Source organism: Buceros rhinoceros, unplaced genomic scaffold, assembly GCF_000710305.1.
Source record: "Buceros rhinoceros silvestris isolate BGI_N320 unplaced genomic scaffold, ASM71030v1 scaffold32154, whole genome shotgun sequence".
NCBI lineage: Eukaryota > Metazoa > Chordata > Aves > Bucerotiformes > Bucerotidae > Buceros > Buceros rhinoceros.
The window spans coordinates 17,369-35,603 of NW_010410580.1; the positions used below are offsets into that span (position 1 = coordinate 17,369).

At 50.0% G+C, this 18,235-nt stretch overlaps 1 protein-coding gene across 1 annotated transcript in view; it reads right to left on the reverse strand.

Moving 5' to 3' along the window:
* IPO9 (importin 9) overlaps nt 1–16,754 on the reverse strand; it is a 32,870-nt gene extending 16,116 nt beyond the window's left edge. Inside the window, exons 1-10 of the mRNA XM_010135695.1 lie at nt 16,675–16,754; nt 9,526–9,671; nt 9,038–9,099; nt 8,293–8,379; nt 7,097–7,298; nt 6,586–6,674; nt 6,218–6,304; nt 4,304–4,423; nt 1,760–1,860; nt 505–563 (exon numbers count right to left, since the gene is read on the reverse strand). Coding sequence (XP_010133997.1) covers nt 505–563; nt 1,760–1,860; nt 4,304–4,423; nt 6,218–6,304; nt 6,586–6,674; nt 7,097–7,298; nt 8,293–8,379; nt 9,038–9,099; nt 9,526–9,671; nt 16,675–16,754 — 1,033 coding nt within the window. The remainder of the gene's footprint in view (nt 1–504; nt 564–1,759; nt 1,861–4,303; nt 4,424–6,217; nt 6,305–6,585; nt 6,675–7,096; nt 7,299–8,292; nt 8,380–9,037; nt 9,100–9,525; nt 9,672–16,674) is intronic.
* Between the last annotated feature and the right edge of the window lie 1,481 nt (nt 16,755–18,235).

Genomic DNA, 18,235 nt, shown 5'->3' on the forward strand with positions numbered 1-18,235 from the left:
GAAAAAGAACACGACTGAATGCACCGATGTACAGAAAGGCAGAATTCAAAAGAAAACCCATGACTGAATACACTAACGTATACAGAAAGGTATAAATGGGTGTCAAATGTAACTAGAAGCTGTTAGCGTGTCTGACAAGATAATGTTTATCCTTTACTTAACAAGGGCAGGAGCAGCCTCAGGAGAACATCTGACCTCATCACCTTCTGCTCTCTTCCTACCCCACCTCATTAGAACTCATCAAGCTCAACCTAAAACCTGTTTGGTTTTCTTTGGCTCATTACTTTTGCCTCAAAATTGCTGCACAAGTCATTCCTTGAGTCCTTAGAAAACCTAAGTTATGCAGCTCGCAAAGAAGAGGTGGACACTGTTCTAAAGCCATAAATGTACCTTTAAGCACGATCACCTACAGTGTTTCTGTCACTGTTTTGACAACAGTCATGTTTAGGTAAGTTCACTCCTTCTCTAAAGAGAAGGCAGAAGTGCAGTTCAACAAGTCCTTACCATCAGAATCCACCGGGTCCTCCACCTCTTCCGTGTAATTTACTTCTGTTCTCACATAGGTGGACTGAGTTAAGCAAATATGCATTTTTCTGAAGAACTGCATCTATTTCAGAATTAATCTGCTCTTGTCTTAGAATTCCTGGTAAGTAGGGAAGGTTTCTTCTTAAAAAAAAAAAGATCTTTAACTTTACGCAGAGTCCTGTGTTTCAAGAAGACAAGCCCCAGGAGCTCCTGGCTTTATGCACTGCCCAACTTCAAGGACCACTTCCACACTTCAGCACATCCTTTAGATCAACTGATTAACTTAATCCAAATCCACCAAGGTAATCCAAAACTTCATTTATCTTAAACCTTTGCAAGAACAGAACCACTCGGACTCACTCTTGCCAGGGGATAGTGAGCCAGCTCAACACTTCGCTGCTGCAGAAGGGCGGGGAGCTACTCCATGATCCCACCTTGTGATGCTCTGTTCCCTGTCGGGCCTCTCCACGAGTCTCCAACCCCAAGAAGTGGCAGAAAACTAACCTGGGGATGGGGAGGAAGGTCCAGCAAATGCCAGAGCAAACACACAGGAGTGAAGGACAAGACTCTTCCGCAAACATAAAACTATTTTGCCAGCTCAGCTGCCAGCGGGACCGCAGTGGGAGTCAGGACAGGAGACGGAGAAATGCACCATCAAACACTGGACAAACAGCTCCTTGTATTTTAACAGGTGTCTAAAAAAAACCAACCCCCAAACCAGCTGACCTTGAAAGAAGACAGCCTCTACTTGCTTCGGCTCTGCGGCTGCTTTTAGGGTCTCCCCGCCCATTTTTACTCCACAAGAGCCTATCAGCCAGTACGCAGCAGGATTCCAAAACACAAGGCTACATAAGCAGCCTTGAGAGACAAGGTCCAGGTCTATGATCTCCAGGAGAACAGTCATTCCAGCCACCTTGTGACTAGACATCTCTTTAAGAAGACAATTTTCACCACAGAGAACCAGAAACCATGTGGAGATGGGCCGCAGTTCTCCAGCCACTGTAACACCACCACTGGCATCACCCATCCTACGTGACATCTGAGCTACAAGAAACTTAACAGACCTGCTGAAGTAAACGTATCCGGTCCCTCGAGACCACAGATGCCTGTATTCTGTCTGCCACGACGGTACACTGCCTGCGCCGTGCGCTTCAGCCGTGTTCAGGTCGTTCTTGTCTATGAGACAGAGTTTGACCTGTTCTATCACAGTTAGAATACTTGCTACAAAGGATATAAGGCGGCACTTTCTGTGAGGGTGTTCCAGACGATAGGCAGGATCTGCTGCATCGACGACACCATGTGCTTCGGGTAGTTCTTCACAAGTGCTGTCACAGCCTGGAACAAAAGAAATGTATCAGTCAGAGAGGAAACTGGGGAAAACCATCAACAAACACTCAAATCGCGGGCTGCCATTTCATTAACAACTGATACAGTCCAACACAGTCCTGCCACAGAGGCCTCCTCCCCTCCCTCCCTCCCAGGCAGTCCTGACAAACAGACTCCTCCAAGGGTAAAAGACAGACTTTCCTGTTGGTAACTGCTTCCAAAGCTGTAACTCTACTTGGAAAGACTGGGGATGAATTAACAGGCAGCGGTTTGCCATGATCTGATCCATTCTAACTAAGTTTCTTAGAGAGGATGACTGTCCCAGTGGGTCAGGCAGATGTGCACACACAGGATTATTCACTACAGCTTCCAACACTGCCCTGCAGAACGGCCTTACAGGTAAAGCAAGACACTTTAGGTCAAGGCTGCCTCTGACTTCCACCAAGAACTCCGTGAACCTTGGAGTACAAAGCTCTCAAGAGAGAAGGAAGGAAAAGAATAATCTTCTTGTCATTTGCTGCATAGCTCTTCGTTAAGGAAAAAATGACAGGATGGAGTTCACATCTGGTTGAAAATGCACTATGAAAAAAGTCTCAATTCCCTTCTCCATTGTATCGGCATTGCAAGGGGTTCCTGTAATGATCTCATTTGTACAACTGGCTTAACTAATCTCTTGAGGTCTCTTACTTCTGCATTACAATGACTATAAAATCCACTTTTCAGGAAGAAAAGGCAATTTACAGGTCTTTCCCCTGAATCCCTTTTCCCTTAAGTGACGAAGTCATGAACTGCCCTGAGGCCACAGTCAGAACACTCATCTCTTCACAAAGAGCCTCCTATAAGCCACTTGTCAGCAGCAGATCTCCTGAATTCACTGGTGAAATCCGTGCTGATTTTCCACTGCCACCATCAGCACCACCCAGCACACCCCAGTGCACTCAGACCCAAATCCTCTCTTGCTCTGCGCCTGTGGAGCAGGGGCCAGATGCCCACCACACAGCTAAGGAACAGAGCCAGAGCACAATGACGTTTCCTCAAACACCTTCCCAGCCTGTCGCACCTTTCAAGCAACTGCTGCTGGCTCTCCGTGCAGACATCCAAGTGCCACTAGCTCCCGCTCCAGTAAGCGCTGTCATTAAGTGACAAAGGCTGCAGAACATATGAATGTAACTAGAACAGAAGAACTGGTCTGTGGTTAGAGTGAAGCTATCAATTACAACTGCATTCTGTGGAGGCTGGGAACTACTACTCATTAAACATCTCAGTGTGTGTACCTGGAATTGGAGACTCGGATGTTCTTGAGTTGAAGCCTGAACAGATCGATATTACACCCTGCAGAGCATCCCCTTCATGTTGGTGTTCCCTATATATTACTATCCTGGGAATCCGGGTGCCCAGCCAAGGGAAAGGAAAAAAACTGCAAGAGACACTCTCCCCACAAAACCTGACAACATCCTACCCCAAACTCCCTTCCACAAGGCAAGAAACAAGCTCCTGCTGCTCCCAGGGGATGATACCTGCAGCCCCGTGCCGGGAAGGGACAGGATGCCGTAACCAGAGTACTGCTGCCCTGAACAACTCTAAGAAAACCAGTCCCACAACACAGCAGCTGCTGGCTCCTATAATACAACAGCATCCTCCCAGCATTCATTTTCATGGCTCCAGAGCAAAGCTGCTCATTATGGAAAACTCTGACGCTTGCCTTCAGCACTCTTATTGTTTTCTTCACGGAATGCGGCTGGCTGGGCCTCAGCCGCCCGCCTTCTGCAGCCTGCACACCACGACCCGGGCCTTGCTCACCCCATCACATGGGCAAGGAAAAGAAACCTCTGGATGTGATTCTGTAACTAGTGTTTTTGAGCTCCCCCTTTCCCTCCCATGTTGCAGGCAGTGCTGTCGCACTCCAGCACTTTCCCAGCTGCTGAAGGGATCTTCAGACCCACATTCCTGTCCCCATGCACTGAGCTATGTGCATGCAGAGCTCTGCAATTGCGTCCTCTTTCTTCAGGAAACCAGGAGAATAAAAACACCTTTCACCTCTCTTTTGCAGAGAAATCAGCACTAAGGAGCAGGTGAGTTCCAGAACCTGCATAAAATAAGCTTTTAAAACTTCTCTGCAGCATCTATAGAAAAGACAGGTATTTATCTGCTGAGCACAGTGTCCAAACAAGATGCACCCAAGATGTCTCAGATCAGCGAATGACAAAGACAGATCATCCTACAGATCGATCCCTAGGGATCATTTTATCATCAGATCCCACACAGGTATCTCCAGTCCAGGCAGACCACTTCGTTCAGTGCTGTGTGATGCTGGGAGCCAAACCGTCACTAATCCCACCTCAAGCAGTAGCAGGAGAGGTGACACGCACTCCAATTTCTCTGTCCTCCAGCACACCTGACAGGCCACTGGGATTCAGTTTGTTCTTTCTTTAATCAGCCTTAAGTGACTTACCTTCAACACCTCCATCTTAAACCCGCTGTCCGATGTAGGTCCGTCAGGCATTTGCAAGGCCTGAACAAAGGCCTCTGTGAACTGCTGCACCACTGGAAAGATCAGGACTTTGGCCGCACCCTGGTCACGATCAATGGAAGCTCAGGTGAGTACCAGATAAGAGAACCCCACATCCCACAAGGAAAGCGCTAAAAGCAACAGAAATTACACTTTTCTGCTACAAAACCAAAAGAAGGACTCCTGGCAACCGCGGAACATTGTAAAATTTCTGACATCATTTTGGGTCTCTCCTTCCGCTGGGAACAAGCTCAGCTGAATCTCACCCTTCAACACCCCCCAGCACACACTGCTGCAAACCTACACCTACATCTGAGCTACTCACTGCAGACTCTACACTGAGATCCAGACAATCCAGTCCAGAGAGTCTCAGGACAGCACACAACCTCCTGAAGAGGCACTTCCACAAGATTCGACAAATCTTGCCCTGCACCTACCGCCCATACCCCCCCAGCTATGAAAGAAAGCTGGGGTGACCACACCACACCCCAGCCATTCCCCTGAACCCTGGGGACAGCATTCATCTCCTGCTGGAGCCCCCCCGCCCCGAACCAAACAAGCCCTCTGTGAGCCAAGCCTCAGCAGCTGGTCCGGACATCAGCACGACGGTTCTTCCGAGAAGACGCAGCGAGCGTTTCATCCCCTGCGGGACCCCCCCCGCCCCGAACCAAACAAGCCCTCTGTGAGCCAAGCCTCAGCAGCTGGTCCGGACATCAGCACGACGGTTCTTCCGAGAAGACGCAGCGAGCGTTTCTCCAGATGTCAGAGCACTCTGTAAGTGGGGCTTGGCAGAGCAAGTAACATTGGACAAAAATAATCTTACAGGGAACATTCCTCATAACTCCACAGCTAAGACAGCAGCGTGGTGTTTAAATCAAGTATGAAACACCACCGTCACGATTTAGAAATAAATTGCCTCTGTCTTTTTTTTTTTAATAAAGTCAAATTTCAATAGAGGAAGTTTTACGTACAATGGGGCACTTTCAGCCCCCCTCCAGAGTAAGACCATGAGGAGCTACTACAGTCTTTTGGATACTGGAACCAGCTGCATGACACATTGCAGAAATAACCTTGCTGGCACAGTACGGATGTGGTGGAATGATTAGAACTTCCCAAAAGCCAGCACTGAACTGCCCCCTCTGCAAACGGCGAGGGAACAGCTGGTATAGCCACTCAGCAAGGACCAGCCACTACAGTGAGAGCGGCCCCTTCCCACCCTCACCCCCCTGAAAGTTAAAAAAGACAATTTATTGTCTGGGAAATGCTGGAAAAGCCACTTGTCAAAGGCTGTAAGAAATGCAGATGTGCTCAGAGCAACACTGCGTATAAAGCTGCTTCACTGCACAGTTTCTTAACACCTATTCTTCTAAAATTGTGCTTGGTTTTGGTTTCCACCCCCTTCAGGAACAAAAGGCTCACACACATGCTAAAGCAACCGGTGAAGATCTGGGAGCTTGTAACCAATGCCTTGCCGAAGGGCCAGGAAACTGCCCTTCGTAGCCCAGATGGCCCCAGCCTGGCAGTTCATCAGGACACAGGGTTCCCTGGAAGCTGTGACAGGGGTTCCCAAACAAAGGGGTGGTGCACTGTCTCCCCGCTATGCTGACTGCCCTTTCCCTGAGCTGTTACAAGTCTGTTGATCCGTCACAAGTTAACAATGGAAACCAAGTCACAGCATCAAGAAGTGTGCTTAAAGGAGGGCGTCAGCTACTTCAGGGGTAGTTTGATGACACCCTCTCCCCACAACTCTGGCTGACAGATCACACATTCTCCAACATTTCATTTGCATAATAACAATCATTCAGAACCTCGCTCAGCTGGAACCAGTGTATGTTGTATGGTAAGTTAAACTCTTGCCTTTTCCAGTTCCTCCATGTTACAGATCATATGGGCACACGTGGTGAATATCTCCACTGCCCGTGACCGTGTGCGAATACCGTACACCTAGAAAGAGGGATAAATAAGAGATCAGGAACTCAAGACGCTTTATTTCCTTTCATTTTCTTTTAATTGTATTTATTTTTTGCTTTAACTTGATTCTCTAACCATATCGTCGGCTTCAACACTCCTGTTGCAACATTCGCTGCCGGCAACTATCACACCATCAAGAAAATTCTTTAAGTCTAACTCATCCCCTGGTACAGCTCAACCATTAAATCTGGAGTTTCTCTGCCCCAAGAAACATTCCCACTCAAGCCGTTCAGTACTGACAGCGAAGGTCATACCTCTGCCATTGTGAAAATCTTGTACATCTCTGGAAGAATAACAGGAGCAACAAGTGGCATCTGAGTGTCTGTCACTTCCCGCGTAAATTCTAGAAAATGGAAAAAGAAGGGAGGTTCTTATAAGGAAACAAATTTGTAGGCACAGCAACAAGAGAATCTTTGGGAAACACAGAGCATACTGAAAGTGTGTTGATTTGGACCGGAGCAGACCGTGTCCTGGGCCAGCCCCAGCAATCCTTGCAGGCAAGCAGAAAAAAATACGTGTTAAAACCAAGGGCATCTGAAAACACGATGGTACAGCCAAAGGTCCTTCTGAGCTACAACCCGCAGCACAGAACCTTCCTCCTCGGCTTTCATGACACTTGCTGAGCACGCAGGTGTCGCACCCAGGGGAAGAGCAGCAGCAAATGCCCATTTCTTCAATTTGGAGTGAAAAGTGAGGGGGTACCGAGGCAAGGGAAAACTAAACCACTTCCACACCAGCCGTGCCAAAGCTCTCGCGTACACGTACCTGTCAGCACTCTCATGGCCCCGTGCACCGCGTTCACATCTCCGCTCACCAGCATCTCCATCAAGAGATCGAAAAGCTCGGGCCAGGCTTCGGGCCAGTCCCAGTGGGCTATTGCTGACACAGCATAAGCGACACTTGAGCGCACTTTGCTGATCGATTCTCTCAGCCCGTTGGGTAGCAGCTCCCTGATGGCAACTTTTGCCTGTAGAGAGTGCCGTGATTTAGCAAAACAGATCTGCCATCACAAAACGACCTAATAAACCCAGTTTTTATAGCTGTGACTGTCCTGATATTATTAAACACTGGTTTTACAAAACAAACACTTGTGTGACAACAAAACCTCTCTTGCTACACCCTGTTATTTTTTAATGGCAAATTGCACGGTAGGTTTGAGTGTTGCACCCTGCTCACACAAAGCCCTTGGCCAAGCACTCCGCAAAAAGCTCCCAGCTGCGATTCCACCAGGACGCACATATCTACATGGAGGACATCCAGAGTCAGCCCAGATAAAGCCCAGCTCCAGCGTCAGGGACGATATCTTCTTACTTTGGAAGACTTTAGTAAACAGGAACTAATCACCCAACCCTGAAGGGACAGGCAAAAAAAGCCAGTGCTTCTGGGCCATAACTCACAAGATCTACTTCAAGCAACAGTCCCTGGATGGGATGAGGTGTGAGGAGATGGGGTGGGATGAGGCAGCCAAAGTGCCAAGGGCTGGAAGCCATGGCCACTTCAGCTGCTAGATCCTCCTGCGGAACAGACTGTTAACAAAACCCAGCAGACCTTGAACCTGAAATGTGTCAGGGGAAAGAAAACAGCCTTTAAGTCCCAAGCAGAAAAGCACAAGCTTTAGCACATCACTGAAAAAGGACTGTCAGAATCAGCGCTTGTAAAACTCTCCAAGCAGCTTTCTTCTAGTCTTGCTCTTAGAGCAGCAGAAACGTTATGCAGCGAATAATTTCTGCAGGAAAAGCAGAAACAACTTTTCCTATAGAAATGAGCTGAAGCATCTCAAGCCTGGTGTTGTTTTAAGCAACTGAAAACAGATTTTTGAAGTGGAAAATGTTAGAAAACCAGAACTGGAGCCATTCATCTCACAATACACAAGGGCACTGGCATGTCTGAAACCATCTATAAAATTAATATTCTTGATGGATGAAGTGTCTCAAAACAGACAACAAGAAAACAAATCTTACCCTTTCTGTGGTCTCTGGAGGTCTAAACTTTTCTGACTGCGAACACCAGTGAGTTTCCACATACTGTTTCAAGATGACAGACGCTAGCTGTGTAAGAAGAGAGGGCAGGAATCAGCAACAAGTCCCGCAGCCACGGCAAGTGTCACCCCCGACCCGCCTGCTCGGCCTCCCGTCCCACCACACTGCTTTTAGAGGGGCAACAGGGCTTGCCAAAAATGCTAAAAATCTTGGTGGAAGGGACAATCCCCTCCTTCTGCAGTAAAAAGCTGAGCTGCTGTCTGTCCACTGAGCAGTGATAGCCTGCACGGCACCCACGCAGGGCAGCTGCTTATTTCCTCACCTCTAGAAAGACACAAAATATGGGCTGTGTGGTGACTAGAGACATACAGAACCTAAACTTCCTTTTCCTGGAGGAAAACACCTACAGGAAGAGCTGCTGCAAAGCCAAGCCCCACTTCTGCTGGCTGACATCTACCAGTAGCTCATGAATTGTGTCCATTCCCAGCATGATACTGGGTCAGCAGCAGGTTTACTGTCCAAAAAGCACTGTTTCCAAAAAAAGGGAAGCGTGTGACACCTGAGCAATGTTGGACGAGAAAGTGATAGCTCTAGAGAAGCGTAAAAGGAAATGGAGAAGCAGCAATAGAAAGCAGTCTCTAATTTTTCACCTGGAAACATGAGAGAATATTTTCTAACCCAAGAAAAAAACCACCAAAGTTCTTTCTGCCGCTGCAGGCGAACTCACCTGACGGATGGCCAGCGCTCCCTGGGGATCGACAGTCAGCTCTGCTAAATGAACACCAAATTCTGCACCAAAAACAACGAAATAAGTTACTTTTATTCCCACACAGCAAAACTCACCAAGAAGGCATCATACCAACAGAATTACTCATATGTGGGAAGGAGGCAACAATTCCACCGAGTGGCTACTCGAATGAATCATAAGCCTGAATTCTCCCTCTGTGCTCTCTGCACAAACTTCATTGATTTTCTCAGCATCTTAGTTCCTTCTCTTGTGGGTAAATAATTTTGCAGCACAGGTTAATAACAAGCAAATAATTCACAACTTTAAAAAACCCTTATCTGTGTGTAACATCATCAATGCAGTGGCTACAGGCAGGATATAGGGCTGAGATCCGAGGTGGGGGAAGACAGCAGGTCAGCACACCTCATCCAGACAACCCAGGTTCATCCTGAGGGTGATCTGGAAACCCCAGCTATCCCAAAACACACCCTCACAGAGCTCTGGAGGCACCAAGCGCCCTCCCAAGCCCACCGTGCCTGAGCCCACCGACACCAGGAACTGCCTGTACAACCCTCGGGCTGTAGGACCTTCTCCAGCAAGAAACTTGTCTGGAAAACGCAGGAGCTTCTCCGAGCTGCCGAAGAAGTGCCGTAACAAAGGCAAAATTCAAACACCTGCACCACTTCTGATGGTGCCTGAGCAGAGGAAATAAAGCCCAGGAAGAGCTGCTGTCTGTTACGGTAAACCCACACGCCTCGATAAACTGCCTTCAAACTGCACCTTTGCTCTGGGTAGCTGCTAACTGTCCTGAAGCCTTAATTTCACTTGGGAAACTAATTTGTCAGGTTTTAGTTGCAGAAACTGTGGAGCAGAAGGTATGCCCTGAGGTCCTGCTAGCACAACTCACCTCCCATGGACAGTTAAACGTGCTGACAGCATCCCTGACAAAAAGCTACTGACCTCTTCTCAAAAAGAGTTCTGCCCTTCCCGTAGCAGCTTACTTGAGCGCTTCACAGACGCAGTTACCCTAGTTTCTCCAAATTCCACCTCCCTCGTAAGAGACTTTTCTGGGCTGGGAGATCATTGCCTCTCACTTTCCCGTGCTTATGCAGAACGTGCCCAGTTCCTTCACCCTTCTCCACAGATCACACATTTTAGAAAAGCGGGAATCCCTCTTACCCCAGCTGCCTCATTCCAAAATGGGCGCGACATAACGCCCCTCGAACTGCAGCAGGAGCCATCCTTGGAGCTGTCTGCACTGGCCCTGGCTGCAGCAGGGCACTGCAGCCCAGCCCCCTTCTTAAAGGGCATAAATGGACTCAGCCAGAACAAATACAGCGGCTTCACAAGGTTCCAGCTCTCTGCCACGTTCTGCCTCCTTTACACCAGTTTGCCTCCACGTGCTGGATGTTCTCTCCTGCCATACCACACTCTGCACCTGACCCACAGATTTTGCTCCAGAGACTTCAGGCCACTTCTCCAACTCCCAGCACAGTTTTCATTCTGCTCTCTAGGCAGACACAGTGCTGCGGTTGGCAAACCAGAGGTGAACTCACCGCTGCAGCCACCGAGGGCTGCATCTGAAAAGCCCTTTGGGTTTGACAAGAAGCCACCAGTAACGACTCTGTGTGTAGGTTTTCAGCCAATGGTGCTTCTTAAAAATATTACAGTGCTGCATGTTCTTAACTGGTAAAAGACAAACCCCCATCAGGAATCTCACCAACCTCAGACCATTCCTGCCCAGTGCTTGTTTAAGCACTAAACCAGCTCTCCCGTCAAACAAAACCAAGGTGGATTGATCGAGAACAGGTCACACAAACAAGCACTGGCTGGGCAGCATCTCTTTATCCTGTTATGTTACAGGCACTGGCAAACCGCTGGTGAGTTGGTCCCAGACCTTCCAGGGAGCAAAACCCCACTGCTGGTGGTACGGCTCACTGGCTCCTCCTTTCTGACAGAACTGGTTTATTACTGGGTTTTTCCCAGTACTGGGAAGTTTCTCTCTGTATCCTGGGTAACTGCAGTTCAAAGGCATCTCTTGAGAAGCGTTCCCTTCACTTGTATTGGTAGATTTGAGGTATCAGAAACACCGAGTCTTCTTCCCAAGATAAAGTCTGTAAACCCAAAAGGTCAGAAACTCTGAAGGAAGGGTCTGGCACTGGGAACACGCAGCAAACACACCTCCTCTCTCCGTTAACCTCCACATGAACGAAATCCAACTCTCTCCCTTCAGAATCACGCTCCATCCACTGCACAACCACTTCACTTGACCTCTGCACCGCCAGCTTTTGGGGCAAGTTAAGCCAGAACAAAACAAAGAGCAGCAGGAAGCATGCAGGGAGGAATAAACGAGCAGGACTTTCTGCTGCACTCCACATCCTGCCCCGAAGAGCTGGGTCAGCACCAGCTGACTGTCCACACAGAGCTGGTTCAAGAGCTGCTACTGGTCCATGCTGGTTGTTTCTGTTGGGGCCAGAGACAGGCGGTGGGTGAGGAAGAGGCCATGGTAGCTGCTGCAGCCAACCCAGCTGAACCCACAGCCGACACTCCACATTAAAACAACACTCAGTTTGCAGACTCCAGATCCCACCACCACAGCAGCACCAGAAATGGAGTTCCCTTCACCCAACATCTGCCCACCCAGTCTTCAACTGGATCACAGTCTTCAGCTACACAGGCACAGATGTTTTCCATGGGACTGGTTTTCAACAACATCACCATAAAGTAATTTGGGTTGAAGGGGACCTCAGGAGGTCATCCCATCCAACGCCCTGATCCAAGTGAGGTCAGCCACAAGGCTGGAGCACGAGAGGCAGCTCCCGAAAGACCAGGAAGAAACACCAAGCAAGTACCTCATGTTTTTACACACTACAAACGTGCTTCTTTGAGCAACTTCTTCAGCACCCATCAGGACGCTTGATGACAGCTCCAAAAGCACCCTTTTTTCCAGCACAGCTCTGAAAACGACATCTCATTTATTTTCCTCATTCTCAGCAAAGGACAAAGATTAAGGCCAGTCTTCTCCAGCATCTGTGATGGCTTTACGTGTCTCACTTGAAATCCCTTCTTCACAGTGTCTCACTGCACTCACCACATCCATAGCATTTCACGGTGCTGCTGTGAATAACCTTTCTTCCTGACAGTCAGGTATCACGTGTCCCAACGCGGCCATCTCTTGGTTTGATTTCCCTGTTACAAATTCAGTTCCACGTCAAAATTTTAACTCCTGTTAAAAGTTCAGCTCGATTTATCCATTCACAGGATTTCTGCCCATCATCCACGCTACAAGTTACAGCCAAGAGACCACCATACAAACAGGTACTGTGGTCATGGTTGGAAATTCTCCAGAATCCCTCCTTCCACACAGCGTTCCGTTTTTATGGCATAAAAATTATGCATTCAAGGAGGTACCCAACGCAACATAGAAATCCATGTGTTGGGACAAAGCCAACCATAAGCAAAAACACGCCGAGCTGGTGAAGCACAAGCGGTGCCACAAGTTTTGTGCTATCATTGTTCTTACAGCTGTTCTGATACGGACGGACAGCAAACCGTACCATGCAAATATCATCAATGAATGGCATTTTAAAGCATCAAACTAGATGTGCTGAACACCAGGAAGAGAAGGCACTGAAACAACATTTACGAGACCCATAAAGCCAGTATTCAAATCTGAGACCACATTCAGATCCAGGCACTGGTTGTCTCCCGCGCAGGACTGGTCTGAACAAGATGGACTGCAAGCTCTAAAGAGGGTCATCGTACCCAAACAAGTCAGTTTGCCAAGGCCAGCACCATCTTCACAGCCACCTGCACACCTCAGCTTCCGGCAACAAATGACCGTGCCAAGGACAGAGCTGAAGACACCTTTTCATACACAAGCTGTCACCGTCTAAGCCATGCTGAGAGCAGCCTTTCTACCCACAATAAGGGCAAACAGGAACACAGAATGTACAGGCGAAAGAAAGGCAATTCTCCAGCCTGGAGCCGTTCATCTGTCACCACCACATCACCATAGCACAAGAGCTGATAGCTCTGAGGCTTCATACCCTCACCGTAAAACACGGAACGTGTTATCCCATCAGGCCAACGGGCAGTGGCGGTTTTCAGCTGTGGAAGCAGCTGGCACTGAAACTCCCTAACAGCATAATTTAGAGGAACATGTTAGAGACACTGTGCCTCTTCACAGGGTCGCAGTACGGTCCCTTCTGGTGGACACCACCTCCTTCTGAGTGCTGCTGTCCCTCCTCTGTCATTCCTGCATGTGGTTTGGCCTCCACACAGTGAGGCCCAGAGGAACAGATTCTTTTTTACAGGTGATGGAATTACCCCCAAGTCGCATGCCGTCAGCTGTAGCACACACGTATCTCATCACAGGTGGCGTATGGTGTCTCCTGGATGGAGGAGATAAAGCAGGAGCAGAACACCATCCCCACTTCACGTGGAACAAGTCACTGGCAGAGCTGAGCCAAGTGAGCGGCACTGCTCCACAGGCCGGAACTTTCCCTCCTCCAAACGCTCTCAGGCCCTGCTTTTATTCCCGTTCTGCTAAAATCTAGAGATGACAAAGGTCACCAGGTGAACTTTCACTTTTCTGGACACCAGCAGTAATGCATCTCCCATCCCCAAGCTGTCAGGCAGTGCCTATTCCCACACTGTCTCAGCAGACAGAAGACGCAGAAGGGAAGAGATCTGAGTTGCTAGGGGCATGTTTGGAAGTTGCTAAAGGGTGACATGGCAGGAAGAAACTGCGACTGTGTCCTTACTCCAGAGCTGATGTCCATATTCCTCCAGAACAGCCACATCGAGTCACACAGACGACTCCTCTTGGACAGTTCTGGCTGTTCCAGAGGCTCACCTCCAACTGGGCATCTCTACCCATCCCCTAGTACAAGCGCTGGCCAGACCCATCGTCCACTGCCGACCTGCCCCAGGGAGCTCAGCTGCACCCTCACACAAACCTGAATTGTCTCGACCCAGCCAGCCCCTGTCCGGAGGAGAGCAGGCACCAGCTCGGGGCAGCGCAGAGCACACGAACAGAGCAACTCAACCAGGTCACGCAACCCGACGTGTGAGGAGCCTGAGAACAGTGCAAGGGCAGAGCAACGCCTGCCCAACACCTTCCGTGCAAATCCTGGTGCTGGGAACCTCCTGAAGCAGCTGCTGTACCCAGCCACGGTGCTCAGTATCTCCTGGGGAGTGTTTTCCTCCAGCAAGGCCCAACTGCTTTTGAACCTCTTCCACCTCTCACACCCACCAGCGGTGAGTTCCACAGTTTGCACACTGGGGAAACCACCCCCTTCCTTCTGTGTGTCTCAGATTCATTTTCACCTGATCTCGGCTTTACCAGAAGTCACAAATAATCAATCACGCCCCGCTCACCTCTCTTTCGCTTATGATTTTAGAGCCTACGTCTCTGCTAACTCCTCCCAGGCAGAAAAGTCAGTGTGTTTGCTCCTTCGGAGAGCAGAAGCCTTTCCACACCTCCGTGCCACACTTTCACTGCCCAGCTTTATCCCTCCCGAGAGCAGCGGGGCAGCAAGTCATGAGGAATTCCTGCCACGCTTTGTTCTCTGTTCCCTCCTGAACGCTCCCTTTCGGAGCGGGGCAGAGCAGTGAATGGGTATTTTCAGGAAACTCTCCACACAGACAATGGTTCTTCTTCTCCCAGTGACAATAGCGAGGACAGCCTGTTACATTTAATGTCTCATGTGGGCTGTCCCCTCCTCCTCCTACTCCTTTGCAGACCAACACCCCCCGTTTGTACTCTCAACCCACTCTTCTGAAATCTCTCTGTATTTTTTGCCATTGATTCTCACTCTGGCCAGAGCCAGCAGCGCTATCAGCCGCTTCGCCATGCCACTGTGCGCTCTCTTTCACACCATTTACGGCTGTGCTGAGCAGTCCAGCTTCCTGTGGGGCTCTTGATTATCTCCCTGTGTTGTCAAACGTGACCAGTCGCTTCTGCTTCATCTTCGTGCTTTTAACCGGTTATTAATCCAAGGGCTGTCCGCAGCAGTTCGCCTTCCTCAAAGAGTTTCAGAAAGGGCATTTTCTAAAAGCTTTTTGGCAGACCCAGGACTCCCTTAAGCAGCTCTTCCACTGAACACATGCCGTCCCTGCCACAGGACCTCACGCTCCCTGCCCTGCCCACTCCAGCTCGACACAATTCACCTCTGGCAGGCAGCGCAAAGTCGCACCCGCTCATCTGGAATGACCCCAACGGCCACACCCCCCTCCTCGTGCTGCTCCCCGTTTACCAGCTCACATCTCCCTGGTCTCTGAGCCACCTGAAGCGGCAGGTTTTACAGCACAACCCATAGCACGGCGATTTAATGTCTGAGCCCTTTCAAACTCTGCAGATCTACCCTGTGGTGCTTGCTGTTAAAGTGAACGGATGAGTCAAACTGCTGCTCCTCACACTTCAACATGATATGGGTTCTCCAAGGTGTCTCCTGTCGAGGCCCTCTGAGGTGGCAAGTCACCAGTAGCACGAGGAGTTGAGCTGCCTTGCAGCCCTGCCCCTGGAGCACACCCTGCACAGCTCAGTCCCCTGCTAGCAGGGCACCCTCTGAACTGCTTCCTGCTTCTGCCACCTCTGACAGCATCAACAAGTTTTATCTCTTCAAAAAGTTTCTCTCATTTTTCTCCCCCCACCTTCATTGTTTTTCATTAAGAGCACCAACACCCCAGCTCTCCTCTACTGCCTCATGCTTACTTTCAGCATCTTTTTCATGCTGCTTCATGATACAGTTTTTGTTTCTTTGAAGTACCTCTGACACACATAATCTTCATTTCTTTACCTCAATATCACGGCGTTGGCAAACACCACATTCCTTCCACTCCCCCCTTGGTTTTTGCACCTTTCTCTGTACCAAAGACAGCACAAGGAAAATAAAGCTTATTCCTCCCATGCTGCGTGACATGGATGAGAGAGGAAGAACCACCGCCGTGCAGCTTCAGCTGGAGACCTCAGGAGGTCTCCAGTCCAACCACATCATCAAAGCAGCATCAGATCAGGTTGCTCAGAGCATTTTCTAGGCAGGTCTTGGAGATAACCCAGGACGGAAGTGGCACGGCTTTCACAGAGAACATGCTCCAAAGCCTGCCTCTCCTCACAGAGGGGAAATGTCCCCCCTCACAGGGGGGAAATGTCCCTGTCTTGAACCTCTTGTTTCAGTTTGTAGCTGTTTTCCTTCATCCTCTCCCCACCCCTCAGTGCCTCGACAAGCTCGCCGTTAGCAGCTATCACTGCCAGACCCACCCTCAAACCCCTCTTGTCTCCATACGGGAAGACACCTCTCCCCAGTGTACCCTCAGGTGGCAAGTGCTGGAGTTCCCCAGCCAACTCAATGGCCCCTGGCTGAACTCACTCGCGTTTGTTGCTGTCTCTCTTGTCCTGGAGGAGTGGGAGCAAAACCAGACAAGTATTCCAGATGTGGTGTCACAAGTGCTGCCTGGAGACGACTGATCACCACCTCGGATCCTGTCCACACAGCCCGGGACGCAGGCGGCCTCCAGGGCACCTGTTGGCCCTGTCCCGCTCACTGGCCACCAGCTTCTCCAGCCCCTTTGCCGCAGAGCTGCTTCCCAGCCAGGTAGTGTCTGATCCTCAGCGCTGTGGTGGGTGCGCCTACCCCAGGGCCAGAGCTCGGTATCCATCCTGGATGAACGTCAGGAGGTTCCTCTCGGTCTGCTCCTCCAGGACATCAACCATCTCCCCTCCAGTTTGATGTCATCTCCAAATTCCACCTGAGGTTATTCTGTGGCCTCCTCCAGGTCACAGGTACAGGTCCTGCAACAGACCTGTGCAGTGCTGGGACTGCAACCGCAGAGACATGCTGGGTGACCTCAGGATATTTGTAAACCAGTGAAAAACCAGAAGCACAGATGACTACATTCCTCTTGTCCTTTACGTTAGCCACCAAACGTGATTCTGTTGCATTCCTGGGCTCTCAAAGGGCCCTCAGGGACATCTATCACTTAGAGCCCTCAAAAAACACTCTTTTCTGGAAACCTGTTACCCCAACCATTACACAAACTTGATTTCATTTCTTGTGGTAAGATGAGACTGTTTGGGAGGAAGAAAGTCGCCACTGAGGAGCACACTGGCAGTAGCAGCTTTGCAAAGCAAAGGCTCTATAGGTCAATGAACCTCAGCGCTCTTCCAGAGCCACCCTATGCGACACCCTCAAATCACTCATTACAACCTCCAATGGCTGTGGCGGCAACACAGATTTCCCCAGGAAGACCTGACCTGAGGGTGGTACAAGCGCGCGGTAAGGGACTGCTCAGCAAGAGACGTTTTCCCAAACCATCTGCCTTCCCTTCTTCACCTTGGTCTCATTCCCAGAGTAATGTAATGCTACTTGTGACCCAGTCACGCCCTTACACCTTCCTTCTCTTTACCACAAACCTCCTTTATAACACTCCTCAGATAAAGATCAGGAGCAGAAAGACTTTGAAGCACTTCACGAAACAGTTTCAGAACAGCATGACCAGTCAAAGACAAGGCAGAACTTCCAGAAGGCTTCACAGACAACCAGCCCAGCTACGGGGCCAAGGGCTGCAGTGCCGCTCCCCAGCACCCGTCACAGCTGACTCCTGCAAACCTTCCAGTGGGTTCTACATAGATTCCAGGTCTTTGGGACAGGTTACAGAATATAAGCTGCAGTGAAATAAAACGTTACCATCAACAGGTGTTTAAGAGTAGCTCCTACCCAGGAAAAACCACAAGTGCCTGACCTAGCTTAGTGTCATATGAAAAGGCCAGAGGAGTAACGGAACAATCGGACACCGGTGGGATTTGGGGTGTTTGCTCTTTCCAGCTCCACCTTTCCAAAGCCACAGGCCGGTTCCCAGCCAGCTCCAGCATCTCCGTGTCCTCAGCTCTCCACTGCAGCCGCAGAGCCCCAGCACAGGAGTTCCACGCTGGAGGAGGGCACAGCTGCGGCCTGACCACCCTCAGCCTAATCCACACCACGTCCAGCCCTGCGAGCCGGGGGCACAAACCCCAGCACACGCCTCCGGAGGTGAAGGGATCACCGTGAGGAGGGGCCAGGGCCTGCAGACAACCGCGCGGCGGGACCATCATGTGAGCAACCCCGGGGACGTCAGCTCCGCGGGAGAGCTGCCAAAGGCGACAGGCCTGCGCCTCGCCAGCCCCTCCGCGTCCTGCCGGCACCAAGCTAAGAGCAC